The 15,036-nt window shown below is 49.4% G+C and overlaps 1 protein-coding gene across 1 annotated transcript; it reads left to right on the forward strand.

Annotated features, from left to right (window-relative positions):
• The first annotated feature begins 693 nt into the window (after nt 1-693).
• SNRPA (small nuclear ribonucleoprotein polypeptide A) lies at nt 694-14,617 on the forward strand. The gene is given in 6 exon segments (XM_050319670.1): nt 694-790; nt 3,472-3,644; nt 5,172-5,342; nt 8,281-8,445; nt 10,222-10,328; nt 14,121-14,617. Coding segments are annotated over 6 exon segments (849 nt in total). The 5' UTR covers nt 694-717; the 3' UTR covers nt 14,281-14,617.
• Nucleotides 14,618-15,036: the final 419 nt, after the last annotated feature.

Genomic DNA, 15,036 nt, shown 5'->3' on the forward strand with positions numbered 1-15,036 from the left:
TGGGGGTCCTTGAGGGGGTTGGGGGTTTTGGAGTCGTTTGGAGGAGTTTTTGGGTGGGGGTGGTCTTTGTGGGATTTTTGGGGCGGCCTGACGGGGAGGCAGGGGGTCTTTTGGGGGTCTCTGAGGAGTTTGAGGGGTCCTGGAGGCGTCTGAGGGGGCTTGGGGGTTTAAGGGCGTTGAGGGGGATATGGGGGTCTTGGGGTCATTTTGAGGGGTCTTAGGAGGATTTGAGGGTCCTGGAGGGATTTGAGGGGGCTGGGGGGTCTGATGGGATTTGGGGCAGTTTGGGGGGCTTGGAGGGGTTTGAGGGGTCCTGGAGGCGTCTGAGGAGTTTTGGGGGCTTTAAAGGGGTTTTGGGAGAGTTGGGGGATTCCAGGGGGTTTGGGGGATCTTGAGAGTTTTTGGTTTGGGGTCTGGGGGATTTGGGGGATCTTTGAGGATTTGGGGTTCTGGGTTGATCTGAGGGCACTGGGGGTTTGGGAGGGTTTGGGGGTCTGAGGGGATTTGGGGGATCTTTGAGGGGTTTGGGGGATCCTGGGTGGATCTGAGGGGACTGGGGGCGTTTGGGGAGGGGCTGAGGGGATTTGGGTGGGCTGAGGAGAACTGGGGAGAGTTTAAGGGGGTCTTAGTGGGATTGGGGTGGTCCTTGAAGGGATTTTTGGCGTCTCAGCCTCCTGACCCCCTTTGCCCCCCAGCAGGATTTCGGGGGTCTCAGCCATGGCCGTGCAGGACCCTCGTCCCAACCACACCATTTACATCAACAACCTCAACGAGAAGATCAAGAAGGATGGTGAGGAGGGGGCTGGAGAAGATTTGGGGGGTCCTGGAGGGGGTTTGGGGGTCCTGGAAGGGATTTGGGGGTTCCTGGAGGCGGTTTGGGCGGTCCTGGAAGGGTTTTGGGGGGTCCTGGAGGGGGTTTGGGGGCCCAGGAGGGGGTTTGGGGGTCCTGGAGGGGATTTGGGGGTCCTGGAGGGGTTTGGGGGTCCTGGAGGGGTTTGGGGGGTCCTGGAGGGGTTTGGGGGATCCTGGAAAGGATTTAGGGGGCCCTGGAAGGGATTTGGGGGTCCTGGAAGGGATTTGGGGGCTCCTGGAGGGGTTTGGGGGTCCCTGGAGGGATTTGGGGGTTCCTGGAAGGGATATGGGGGTCCTGAGGGGATTTGGGGGATCCTGGAAGGGATTTGTGGGGTCCTGGAGGGGTCTGGGGGTCCTGGAAGGGATTTGGGGGTCCTGGAGGGGATTTTGGGGTCTTGGAGGGGTTTGGGGGTCCTGGAGGGAGTTTTGGGGGTCCTGGAAGGGATTTGGGGGTCCTGGAAGGGATTGGGGGTCCTGGAGGGGTTTTGGGGGTCCTGGAAGGATTTGGGGGTCCTGGATGGGATTTGGGGGTCCTGGAAGGGATTTGGGGGTTCTGGAGGATCTGGGGGTCCTGGAGGTGCTTGGGAGTCCTGGAAGGGATTTGGGGGTCCTGGAGGGGTTTGGAGGGTTCTGGAAGGGATTTGGGGGGTCCTGGAGGGGATCTGGGGTGTTCTGGAAGGGATTTGGGGGGTCCTGGAGGTGTCTGAGGGGTTTCCTGTCTCCTTCTTCAGCTCTGTGGGCTTTTGTCCCAGTTTGGGCCCATCCTGAACTGGGGGGTCTCTGAGGGGTCTCGTAGGACGTGGAGGGTCCTGGAGGTGGGGGTGAGGGTGTTGAGGGGTCTCGGAGGGGTTTGAGGGTGCTGGGGGTGTCTGAGGGGGGTTTGGGGGTGGGAGGGTGTCTGAGGGGTGTCTGAGGGGTTTGGGGGTCCCAGAGGGTGTGTGAGGGGTTTGGGGGTCCCAGGGCTCTGTGAGGGCTCTGTAAGGGCTGTGTAAGGGGTTTGGGGGTCCCAGGGCTCTGTGAGGGTCCCAGGGCCATGTGAGTGCTGTGTGAGGGCTGTGTGAGGGGTTTTGGGGGTCCCAGGGGCTGTGTGAGCGTCCGAGGAGGTGTGTGAGGGTCCCAGGGCTCTGTGAGGGTTGTGTGAGAGCTTTTGGGGGTCCCAGGGCCGTGTGAGCAGTGCCTGACCCCCACTCCATGTCCCCCAGAGCTGAAGAAGTCGCTGTACGCCGTGTGAGGGTCCCAGGGCCCTGTGGGGGCTCTGTGAGGGCTGTGTGGAGGTTTTGGGGGTCCCAGGGCCCTGTGAGGGCTGTGTGAGGGATTTTGGGGGTCCCAGGACCGTGTGAGCCGTGCCTGATCCCCCTGGCCGTGCCCCCCAGAGCTGAAGAAGTCGCTGTACGCCGTGTGAGGGTCCCAGGGCCCTGTGGGGGCTCTGTGAGTGTTTTGGGGGTCCCAGGACTGTATGAGCAGTGCCTGACCCTCGTGCCCCCCAGAGCTGAAGAAGTCGCTGTACGCCGTGTGAGGGTCCCAGGGCCCTGTGGGGGCTCTGTGAGGGCTGTGTGAGGGGTTTGGGGGTCCCATGACCGTGTGAGGGGTTTGGGGGTCCCAGGGCCCTGTGGGGGCTCTGTGAGGGCTGTGTGAGGGGTTTTGGGGGTCCCAGGGCTCTGTGGGGGCTCTGTGAGGGCTGTGTGAGGGCTTTGGGGGTCCCAGGGCTCTGTGGGGGCTGTGTGAGGGCTGTGTGAGGGATTTGGGGGTCCCAGGACTGTATGAACAGTGCCTGACCCCCTCTGGTTGTCCCCCCCAGAGCTGAAGAAGTCGCTGTACGCCGTGTGAGGGTCACAGGGCCGTGTGAGGGTTCCAGGGGCTCTGTGAGGGGTTTTGGGGGTCCCAGGGCCATATGAACAGTGCCTGACCCCCCTGGCTGTGCCCCCCAGAGCTGAAGAAGTCGCTGTACGCTGTGTGAGGGTCCCAGGGCCCTGTGGGGGCTCTGTGAGGGCTGTGTGAGGGGTTTGGGGGTCCCAGGGCCGTGTGAGGCTTTCAGGGGCTCTGTGAGGGTTCTGGGGCCTGTGTGAGGGCTGTGTGAGGGGTTTGGGGGTCCCAGGGCCGTGTGAGGGGTTTTGGGGGTCCCAGGGCCCTGTGGGGGCTCTGTGAGGGCTGTGTGAGGGTCCCAGGACTGTATGAACAATGCCTGACCCCCTGGCCGTGCCCCCCAGAGCTGAAGAAGTCGCTGTACGCCGTGTGAGGGTCCCAGGGCTGTGTGAGGGGTTTTGGGGGTCCCAGAGCACTGTGAGGGCTGTGTGAGGTGTTTGAGGGTCCCAGGACCATATGAGCAGTGCCTGACCTCCCTCTGTCCCCCCCAGAGCTGAAGAAGTCGCTGTACGCCGTGTGAGGGTCCCAGGGCTGTGTGAGGGCTGTGTGAGGTGTTTGGGGGTCCCAGGGCTGTGTGAGGTGTTTGGGGGTCCCAGGACCATATGAGCAGTGCCTGACCCCCCTCTGTCTCCCCCAGAGCTGAAGAAGTCGCTGTACGCCGTGTGAGGGTCCCAGGGCTCTGTGAGGGCTCTATGAGTGTTTTGGGGGTCCCATGACCATATGAGCCGTGCCTGACGCCCCCTCTGTGCTCCCCAGAGCTGAAGAAGTCGCTGTACGCCATCTTCTCGCAGTTTGGGCAGATCCTGGACATTCTGGTGTCGCGCAGCCTGCGCATGCGGGGCCAGGCCTTCGTCATCTTCAAGGAGCTCAGCAGCGCCGGCAACGCCCTGCGCTCCATGCAGGGCTTCCCTTTCTATGATAAACCCATGGTGAGAGCACAGATCCATCCTAAACACACCCTAAATCCATCCTGAACACACCCAGGGCTTCCTCTTCTACGATAAACCCATGGTGAGAGCACAGATCCATCCTAAATCTACCCTAAATCCATCCTGAACACACCCAGGGCTTCCCGTTCTACGATAAACCCATGGTGAGAGCCCAGATCCACCCTAAATCCATCCTGAACACACCCAGGGCTTCCCCTTCTACGATAAACCCATGGTGAGAGCCTAAATACATCCTAAACACACCCTAAATTCATCCTAAATCCATCCTGAACACACCCAGGGCTTCCCCTTCTACGATAAACCCATGGTGAGAGCCTAAATCCACCCTAAACACTCCCTAAAATATCCACAGAGACACCCAGGGCTTCCCCTTCTACGACAAACCCATGGTGAGAGCTCAAATCCATCCTAAATCCAGCCTAAATCCATCCTGAATCCATCCTAAACACATCCTAAATCCATCCTGAACACACCCAGGGCTTCCTCTTCTACGATAAACCCATGGTGAGACTCCAAACACACCCTAAACACACGCTAAATCCACCCTAAACACGCCCAGGGTTTCCCCTTGTGCAACAAACCTACGGTGAGGCCCAAAAACAGCCCCAAATGCACCCTAAATTCCAGAAATCACCACCAAAACCATCCCAAATCCCCCCCAAACCATCCCAAATCCATCCCAAACCATCCCAAATCCCCCCCAAACCATCCCAAATCCATCCCAAACCATCCCAAATCCATCCCAAACCATCCCAAATCCCCCCCAAACCATCCCAAATCCCCCCCAAACCATCCCAAATCCCCCCCAAACCATCCCAAATTCTCCCCCAAACCATCCCAAACCAACCCAAACCCCATAAAATGATCCCAAATCCCCCCCAGACCCTATAAAATGATCCCAAATCCCCAGACCCCATAAATGATCCCAAATCCCCCAGACCCCATAAAACCGATCCCAAATCCTCCCAAACCATCCTAAATCCCCCAAACCATCCCAAATCCCCCAAACCATCCCAAATCCCCCAAACCATCCCAAATCCCCCAAACCATCCCAAATCCCCCAAACCATCCCAAATCCCCCAAACCATCCCCAAATCCCCCAAACCATCCCAAATCCCCCAAACCATCCCAAATCCCCAAACCATCCCCAAATCCCCCAAACCATCTCAAATCCCCCAAACCCCATAAAATGATCCCAAATCCCCAAACTCCATAAAATGATCCCAAATCCCCCAAACACCATAAAATGATCCCAAATCCCCCAAACCCCATAAAACGATCCCAGATCCCCCAAACCATCCCAAATCCCCCAAACCATCCCAAATCCCCCAAACCATCCCAAATCCCCCAAACCCATAAACGATCCCAAATCCCCCAAACCATCCCAAATCCCCCAAACCCTCACAAAACGATCCCAAATCCCCCAAACCCCATAAAACGATCCCAAACCCCACAAAACGATCCCAAACCCCACACAACGATCCCAAATCCCCCACCCCGCGGCAGAGGATCCAGTACGCCAAGACGGACTCGGACCTGATCGCCAAGATGAAGGGAACGTTCGTGGAGCGCGACCGCAAACGGGAGAAGAGGAAACCCAAAGGCCCCGAGACCCCCAACCCCAAAAAGGGGGCGGCCCAGGGGGGGGCCCAGCCCGGAGCCCAGGGAGCTGTGCCGGTGACTGCCGGGATGGGGGGGTTTGGGGGGATTTGGGATGGTTTATGGGGGATTTGGGATGGGTTTGGGGGGGTTTGGGATTGTTTTATGGGGTTTGGGAGGTTTGGGATCATTTTATGGGGTTTGAGGGGATTTGGGACGTTTATGGGGTTTGGGGGATTTGGGATGGTTTGGGGGATTTGGGATGGTTAGAGAGGATTTGGGATGGTTTTATGGGGTTTGGGGGATTTGGGGCACTTGGGGATTTGGAGTGGTTTGGGGGATTTGGGATCAGTTTATGGTGTTTGGGGGGGATTTGGGATGGTTTGGGGGGGATTTGGGATCATTTTATGGGGTTTGGGGGAGGATTTGGGATGGTTTTATGGGGTTTGGGGGATTTGGGATGGATTTGGGATGGTTTGGAGGGGATTTTGGGATCATTTTATGGGGTTTGGGGGGATTTGGGATCGTTTTGTGGGGTTTGGGGGGATTTGGGATGGTTTTATGGGGTTTGGGGGATTTGGGATCATTTTAGGGTTTGGGGGATTTGGGATCATTTTGTGGGGTTTGGGGGGATTTGGGATCATTTTATGGGGTTTGGGGGATTTGGGATCGTTTGTGGGGTTTGGGGGATTTGGGATGGTTTATGGGGTTGGGGGATTTGGGATCATTTTATGGGGTTTGGGGGGATTTGGGATCGTTTTATGGGGTTTGGGGGATTTGGGATCATTTTATGGGGTTGGGGGATTTGGGATGGTTTGGGATGGATTTGGGGGCACTTGGGGGATTTGGGATGGTTTGGGGTGGTTTGGGAGATTTGGGATGGTTTGAGGGTGCATTTGGGAATTTGGGATGGTTTGGGGGAGTTTTGGGGTCATTTTATGGGGTTTGAGGGGATTTGGGGTGGTTGGGGGGGATTTGGGATGATTTTATGGGGTTTGAGGGGGATTTGGGATGGTTTGGGGGATTTGGGATGGTTGGGGGGGTTTGGGGTCATTTTATGGGGTTTGAGGGGGATTTGGGGTGTTTTGGGGGGGATTTGGGATCATTTTATGGGGTTTGAGGGGGATTTGGGGTGTTTTGGGGGATTTGGGATCATTTTATGGGGTTTGGGGGGGATTTGGGATGGTTTAGGGGAGATTTAGGGTGGTTTGGGGGGAATTTGGGATGGTCTGGGGGGGATTTGGGGGAATTTGGGATGGTTTGGGAGGATTTGGGATGGTTTGGGAGGGTTTTGGGGTCATTTTATGGGATTTGGGGGGGATTTGGGGTGGTTTGGGATGGTTTGGGGGGATTTGGGATGGTTGGGGGGGATTTAGGATGATTTTATGGGGTTTGAGGGGGATTTGGGATGGTTTGGGGGGATTTGGGATGATTTGGGGGGATTTGGGGGTTGTTTTGTCTGGTTTGGGGGCTATTTTGTCCGTTCTTGTGCTGTTTTGTCCATTTCTGTGCTGTTTTTTGGGTTATTTTGTCCGTTTTTCTCCGTTTCTGTGCTGTTTTTGGATTATTTTGGTTATTTTTGTCCGTTTCTGTGCTGTTTTTGGGGTTATTTTGTCCATTTTTGTCCATTTCTGTGCTGGTTTTGGGGTTATTTTGTGTGTTTTTGTCCGTTTTTGTGCTGGTTTTGTGCAATTTTTGTCTGTTTTTCTCAGTTTCTGTGCTGTTTTGGGGTTATTTTGTGTGTTTTTTGGGTTATTTTGATTATTTTTGTCCGTTTCTGTGCTGTTTTTTGGGGTTATTTTGTGTGTTTTGGGGGTTATTTTGTGTGTTTTTGTCCATTTCTGTGCTGGTTTTGGGGTTATTTTCTGTGTTTTTGTCCGTTTTTGTTGTGGTTTTGTCCACTTTCGTGCCATTTTTGTGCCATTTTTGTCCATTTTTGTGCTGTTTGGGCTGGTTTTTGGATTATTTTTGTCCGTTTCTGTGCTGGTTTTGGGGTTATTTTGGTTATTTTTGTCCGGTTCTGTGCTGTTTTGGGGTTATTTTGTGTGTTTTTGTCCGTTTTTGTGCCATTTTTGTCTGTTTCTGTGCCTTTTTTGGGTTATTTTGTGTGATTTTGGGGGTTGTTTTGTGTGGTTTTGTCCATTTTTGGGCTGTTTTGTCCATTTCTGTGCTGTTTCTGGGGTTATTTTGTCCGTTTTTCTCCGTTTCTGTGCTATTTTTAGGTAATTTTCATTATTTTTGTCCATTTCTGTGCTGTTTTTGTCTGGTTTTGTACCATTTTTGATTATTTTTGTCCATTTCTGTGCTGTTTCTGGGATTATTTTGTTCGTTTTTCTCCGTTTCTGTGCTATTTTTGGGGTTATTTTGTGTGTTTTTGTCCGTTTTTGTGCCATTTTTGTCCATTTTTGAGCTGTTTGGGCTGGTTTTGGGGTTATTTTTGTCCGTTTCTGTGCTGTTTTGTCCATTTTTGGGCTGTTTGGGCTGGTTTTTGGGTTATTTTTGTCCATTTTTATGCTGTTTTGGGGGTTATTTTGTGTGTTTTTGTGCTGGTTTTGTCCATTTTTGTGTTGTTCTGTCCGTTTTTGTGCTGTTTTTGTCCGTTTCTGTGCTGGTTTTTGGGTTATTTTGTGTGTTTTTGTCCGTTTCTGTGCTGTTTTGGGGTTATTTTGTGTGGTTTTGTCCGTTTCTGTGCCATTTTTGTCCGTTTCTGTGCTATTTTTGGGGTTATTTTGGTTATTTTTGTCCGTTTCTGTGCTGTTTTGGCATTATTTTGTGCTGTTTTTGTCCGTTTTTGTGCCATTTTTATCCATTTTTGTCCATTTCTGTGCTGTTTTTTGGGTTATTTTGTCCGTTTTTCTCTGTTTCTGTGCTGTTTTGGGGGTTATTATGTGCTATTTTTGGGTAATTTTCATTATTTTTGCCCGTTTCTGTACTATTTTTGTGTTATTTTTTGTATTTTTGCTCATTTCTGTCCTGTTTTTCCCCGTTTTCCCCCCTGACCTCTGTTCCCCCTCAGGGCCTGCCGTCGCTGTCGCAGCCCCCGCGGCTGCTGCACCCCCTGGGGCAGCCCCCCTACATCCCCCCCCCGGGCATCATCCCCCCGGCATCGCCCCGGGGCTCCCCAGGCTCCCTCCCCCCACAGCAGGTGCTGCCCGGGCAGATCCCCCGGCTCAGAGCGTGAGTGCCCGGATTTGGGGGATTGGGGGTTGGGATGGGATTTGGGGGGTTAGGGTGGGGTTTGAGGGGTTTAGGTGGGATTTGGGGGGTTAGGATGGAATTGGGGGGTTAGGGTGGGATTTGAGGGGGTTAGGATGGGATTTGGCAGGGTTGGGATGGGGATTGAGGGGTCAGGGTGGGTTTGGGGGATTTTGGAGGGGTTAGGGTGGGATTTGGGGGGGTTGGGATGGGATTTGGGGGATTTGGGTTGTTGGGATGGGATTTGGGGGTCAGGGTGGGTTTGAGGGGTTAGGATGGGAATGGGAGGTTGGGATGGGATTTGAGGGGATTTGGAGGGTTTGGGGGGTTAGGATGGGATTTGGGGGGATTTGGGGGTTAGGGTGGGATTTGGGGGTATTTGGAGGGGTTAGGCTGGGGTTTGGGGGGATTTGAGGGGGTTAGGGTGGGATTTGGGGGAGTTGGGATGGGATTTGGGGGATTTGGGTGGTTGGGATGGGATTTGGGGGGTTTAGGATGGGATTTGGGGGGTTTAGGATGGGATTGGGGGGGGCTAGGGTGGGATTGGGGGGTTGGGATGGAATTTAGGAGGGATTTGGGGGATTGGGATGGGATTTGGGGTGTTTAGGATGGGATTGGGGGTTGGGGGGTCTTAGGGAGGATTGGAGGGAATTTGGGGGGGACTTTGGGGGCTATTTTGGGGGATTTGGGGTGTTCAGGGGGTGTTTTGGGGTGTTTTTGGGTGGGTTTTGGGTATTTTGTGCTGGTTTGGGGGCATTTTGGGGTTAGTTTGGGGTGGTTTTGGGGCTGTTCTGGGGGTGTTTTGGGGTTAGTTTGGGGCCATTCTGGGGTATTTTGGGGTTATTTTGGGGTATTTTGGGGTTATTTTGGGGTGTTTTGGGGTCATTCTGGGGTGTTCTGGGGTTATTTTGGGGTTATTTTGGGTTATTTTGGGGTGTTCTGGGGTTATTTCGGGGTGTTTTTGGCCGTTTTGGGGTTATTTTGGGGTGTTTTGAGGTTATTTTGGGGTGTTTTTGGTCGTTCTGGGATATTTTGGGGCCGTTCTGGGGTGTTCTGGGGTTATTTTGGGTTGTTTTGGGGTGTTTTGGGCCGTTCTGGGGTATTTTGGGGTTATTTTAGGGTGTTTTGGGCTGTTCTGGGGTGTTTTGGGGTTATTTTGGGGGTGTTTTTGGCCATTTTGGGGTTATTTTGTGGTACTTTGGGGCTGTTCTGGGGTATTTTGGGGTTATTTTGGGGCCGCTTTGGGGTATTTTGGGGTTATTTTGGGGTGGGTTTGGCCATTTTGGGGTTATTTTGGGGTATTTTGGGGTTATTTTGGAGTTATTTTTGGCCATTCTGGGGTTATTTTGGGGTGTTTTGGGCTGTTCTGGGGTTATTTGGGGGTATTTTGGGGTTATTTTGGGGTGTTTTGGGTTATTTTGAGGTTATTTGGGGGTATTTTGGGGTTATTTTTGGCCGTTCTGGGGTATTTTGGGGTTATTTTTGGCCATTCTGGGGTATTTTGGGCCGTTCTGGGGTTATTTTGGGGTTATTTTTGGCCATTCTGGGGTATTTTGGGGTGTTTTGGGGTTATTTTGGGGTGTTTTGGGGTTATTTTGGGGTGTTTTTGGCCATTCTGGGGTTATTTTGGGGTTATTTGGGGTTGTTTTGGGATGTTTTGGGGTTATTTTGGGGTGTTTTTGGCCATTCTGGGGCATTTTGGGATATTTTGGGGTTATTTCGGGGTGTTTTTGCCATTCTGGTGCCTCTGGTTCCACATGAGGTGTTTTTGTGCCCGCAGCTGTCGGAGAACCCCCCGAACCACATCCTGTTCCTCACCAACCTCCCCGAGGAGACCAACGAGCTGATGCTCTCCATGCTCTTCAACCAGTCAGTGCCTCGGGGCTTTTTGGGGGGATTTGGGGGGGTTTTGGGGTCCTGACCCCCTTTTCTCCCCCTCCAGGGGCTTGGAGGGGGATTTTAAGGGTTTTTTTTGGTGGTTTTTGGGAGATTTGAGGGATTTTTGTGGGGATTTCTTGTCTTTTTTTCTCATTTTTTTTCTTCTTTTAATGGGATTTGATTTTTTTTGGTGTTTATTTTTATGGGTTTTTTTTTTACTTTATGGGGTTTTGTGGATTTCTGTGGGATTTCCGGGATTTTGGTGGGATTTTGTAGGGTTTTTTACATTTTTAGGGGGTTTCCTGGGGTTTTATGGGATTTTGTGGGTTTTTATGGGATTTTGTGGGGTTTTGTGGAATTTTATGGGATTTTGTGGATTTTTATGGGATTTCCTGGGGTTTTATGGGATTTTGTGAGTTTTTATGGGATTTGGGGGATTTTAAGGGATTTTGTGGATTTTTATGGGATTCTGTGGAGTTTTTATGGGGTTTTGTGGATTTTGATGGGATACTGGGGATTTTTATGGAATTTTGGGGATTTTTGTGGAATTTTGGGGATTTTTATGGAATTCTGTGGATTTTTATGGGATTTTGTGGAATTTTATGGAATTCTGTGGATTTTTATGGAGTTCTGTGGATTGTTATGGGATTTTTGGGATTTTTATGGCATTCTGGGGATTTTTGTGGGATTTTATGGGATTTAGTGGATTTTTACTGAATTTCATGGATTTTTATGGGATTTTGTGGGTTTTTATGGAATTTCATGGATTTTTATGGAATTTGGGGATTTTTATAGAATTTTGGTGATTTTTATGGAATTTAGGAATTTTTATGGAATTTCATGGATTTTTATGGAATTTTTGGGATTTTTATGGAATTCTGTGGATTTTTATGGGATTCTGTTGGATTTTTATGGAATTTTGTGGGTTTTTATGGAATTCTGTGGATTTTTATGGAATTTTGTGGATTTTTATGGCATTCTGTGGATTTTTATGGCATTCTGTGGGTTTTTATGGAATTTTGTGGAATTTTCATGGGATTTTGTGGAATTTTTATGGGATTTTGTAGATTTTTATGGGATTTTTATGGAATACTGTGGGGTTTTATGGAATTCTGTGGATATTTATGGGATTTTTATGGAATACTGTGGGGTTTTATGAAATTCTGTGGATTTTTATGGGGTTTTGTGGGTTTTTCTTTTTTTGTTTCATTTATTTCTGGGGTTTTTTGGTGTTTATGTGTTTTTCTCTATTTCTATGGCGTTTTTTTGATCCTTGTGGGGTTTTTATGATCCCTGTGGGGTATTTTGGATTCCTGTGGGGTTTTTTTGATTCCTGTGGGGTTTTTTTCTGATTCTTATGGGGGTTTTTGGTTTTTATGGGTTTTTTCTTGATTTCTTTGGGGGTTTTTTTTATTTCTGTGGGTTTTGATTTCTGGTTTTTATTCCTGTGGGGTTTTGATTTTATGGGTTTTTTGATTTTTATGGGGTTTTTTGATTCTGTGGGGTTTTGATCCTATGGGTTTTTTGATTCCTGTGGGGTTTTTGATTCCTGGGGGTTTTTGATTCTTGTGGGGTTTTTATGATTCCCTGTGAGGTTTTTTTGATCCCTGTGGAGTTTTTATGATCCTTATGGGGTTTTTACGATTCCCTGTGGGGTTTTTTTGATCCCTGTGGGGTTTTTTCTGATTCTTGTGGGGTTTTTTTGGTTTTTATGGGTTTTTTCTTGATTTCTTTGGGTTTTTTTTGTTTCCTGTGGGGATTTTTTGATTTTTTTTTTTCTCAATTCCTGTGGGGTTTTTATGATCCTTGTGGGGTTTTTATGATTCCCTGTGAGGTTTTTTTGATCCCTGTGGGATTTTTTGATTTTTATGGGTTTTTTTCTCAATTTCTATGGGGTTTTTTTTGATTGCTGTGGGGTTTTTTGATTTTTATGGGTTTTTCTCAATCCCTGTGGGGTTTTTATAATCCCTGTGGGGTTTTTATGGTCCCTATGGGGTGTTTATGATTCCCTGTGGGGTTTTTTGGATTCCTGTGGGGTTTTTTGGTGTTTATGGGTTTATCTTTATTTCTATGTGGTTTTTTTGATCCCTGTGGGATTTTTTGATTTTTATGGGTTTTTCTTTATTTCTATGGGGTTTTTATGATCCCTGTGGGGTGTTTTTGGATTCCTGTGGGGTTTTTATGATCCCTGTGAGGTTTTTTGATTTTTATGGGATTTTCTCCATTCCTATGGAGTTGTTTTGATTCCCTGTGGGGTATTTTGGATCCCTGTGAGGTTTTTTGATTTTTATGGGATTTTCTCCATTCCTATGGAGTTGTTTTGATTCCCTGTGGGGTTTCTATGATCCCTGTGGGGTATTTTGGATCCCTGTGGGGTTTTTATGATCCCTGTGGGGTTTTTTTGATCCCTATGGGGTTTTTATGATCCCTGTGGGTTTTTTTTATTTTTATGGGATTTTCTCAATTCCTATGGGGTGTTTATGATTCCCTGTGGGGTATTTTGGATTCCTGTGGGGTATTTTGAATTCTTGTGGGGTTTTTATGATCTCTGTGGGTTTTTTCTCAATTCCTGTGGGGTTTTTATGATTCCTATGGGGTGTTTATGATTCCTATGAGGTGTTTATGATCCCTGTGGGGTTTTTTGGATCCCTGTGGGGTTTTTTGGATCCCTGTGGGGTTTTTTGGATCCCTGTGGGGTTTTTTGGATCCCTGTGGGGTTTTTTCTGATTCTTGTGGGGTTTTTTGGTTTTTATGTTTTTTTTCTCATTTTCTATGGTTTTTTTTTTGTTTTCTGTGGTTTTTTTTTATTTTTATGGGTTTTTCTCAATTCCTATGGGGTGTTTATGATTCCCTGTGGGGTATTTTGGATTCATGTGGGGTTTTTTTGATTTTTATGTGATTGTCTCCATTCCTGAGGGGTTTTTATGATCCCTATGAGGTGTTTATGATCCCTGTGGGGTTTTTATGATCCCTGTGGGGTTTTTATGATTCCTATGGGGTTTTTACAATCCCTGTGGGGTTTTTATGATCCCTGTGGGGTTTTTCTCAATTCCTGTGGGGTGTTTATGATTCCTATGGGGTTTTCATGATCCCTATGGGGTGTTTATGATCCCTGTGGGGTTTTTATGATCCCTGTGGGGTTTTTATGATTCCTGTGGGGTTTTTATGATTCCTGTGGGGTTTTTATGATCCCTGTGGTTTGTTTTGGATCTCTGTGGGGTTTTTATGATCCTTCTGGTTTGCTTTGGATTTCTGTGGGGTTTTTATGATTCCTGTGGGGTTTTTTTGATTTTTATGGGTTTTTCTCAATTCCTGTGGGTTTTTTTTTTGTATTCCTGTGGGGTTTTTTGATTCCTGAGGGGTTTTTTTTGATTCTTGTGGGGTTTTTTGCTTTTTACGTGTTTTTCTCAATTCCCGTGGTTTTTTTTTATTATTTCTGTGGTGTTTTTTCATTCCTGAGGGTTTTTTTTTAATTCCTGTGGGGTTTTTTGATTTTTATGGGTTTTTTCTCGATTTCTATGGGTTTTTTTTTTATTCCTGTGGGGTATTTTTGATTTCTGAGGGGTATTTTTGATCCCTGTGGGGTTTTTATGATCCCTGTGGGTTTTTTCTCAATTCCTATGGGGTTTTTATGATCCCTGTGGGGTTTTTATGATTCCTATGGGGTTTTTACAATCCCTGTGGGGTGTTTATGATTCCTGTGGAGTTTTTACAATCCCTATGGGGTTTTTATGATTCCCTGTGGGTTTTCTGCCCCCCTAACCCCCCGGTTTTCCCCCCCAGGTTCCCTGGGTTCAAGGAGGTGCGGCTGGTGCCGGGCAGACACGACATCGCCTTCGTGGAGTTCGACACCGAGGTGCAGGCGGGGGCGGCCCGGGACGCCCTGCAGGGCTTCAAAATCACCCAGAGCAACGCCATGAAGATCTCCTTCGCCAAGAAATGAGCCCAAAAACCGCCCTGGGAACCCCCAGAAACCCCCTGAGAGAGCAGAACCCGCCCCGGCAACTGAAACAGCCTCAAATCTCAACCAAAACACCCCGAAATCCCAAACAAAACTCCCCCAGATCCCATCCAAAACACCCCCAAAACAACCCCAAATCCCACCCAAAAACACCCTCAAAATCCCAACCAAAAACACCCCCAGATCCCATCCAAAACAACCCCAAAACAACCCCAAATCCCACCCAAAACACCCAAACACCCTCAAATCCCACCAAAAACACCCCCAAAACCCCCCTGAGAGAGCAGAACCCGCCCCGGCACCTGAAACACCCTCAAATCCTACCCAAAAACACCCAAAACACCCCAAAATCCCACCCAAAACACACCCAAACACCCCCAAATCCCACCAAAAAACATCCCAAAAATCCCACCCAAAAACACCCCCAGATCCCACCCAAAAAACCCCCAAAACCCCCTGAGAGAGCAGAACCTACCTCGGTGCCTGAAACACCCTCAAATCCTACCCAAAACACCCCAAAACAACCCCAAATCCCACCCAAAACACCCCCAAATCTCACCCAAAAACATCCCCAAATCCCACCCAAAACACCCCCAAATCCCAACCAAAACACACCCAAATCCCACCCAAAACACCCCAAAATCCCAACCAAAAACACCCCCAAATCCCACCCAAAACACCCCCAGAACTCCCAAGAGACCGCCACACCTGAAACACCCCAAATCCCACCCAAACACC

This window comes from Myiozetetes cayanensis, unplaced genomic scaffold (genome assembly GCF_022539395.1).
Source record: "Myiozetetes cayanensis isolate MyiCay16 unplaced genomic scaffold, myiCay2020 scf224, whole genome shotgun sequence".
Lineage (NCBI taxonomy): Eukaryota > Metazoa > Chordata > Aves > Passeriformes > Tyrannidae > Myiozetetes > Myiozetetes cayanensis.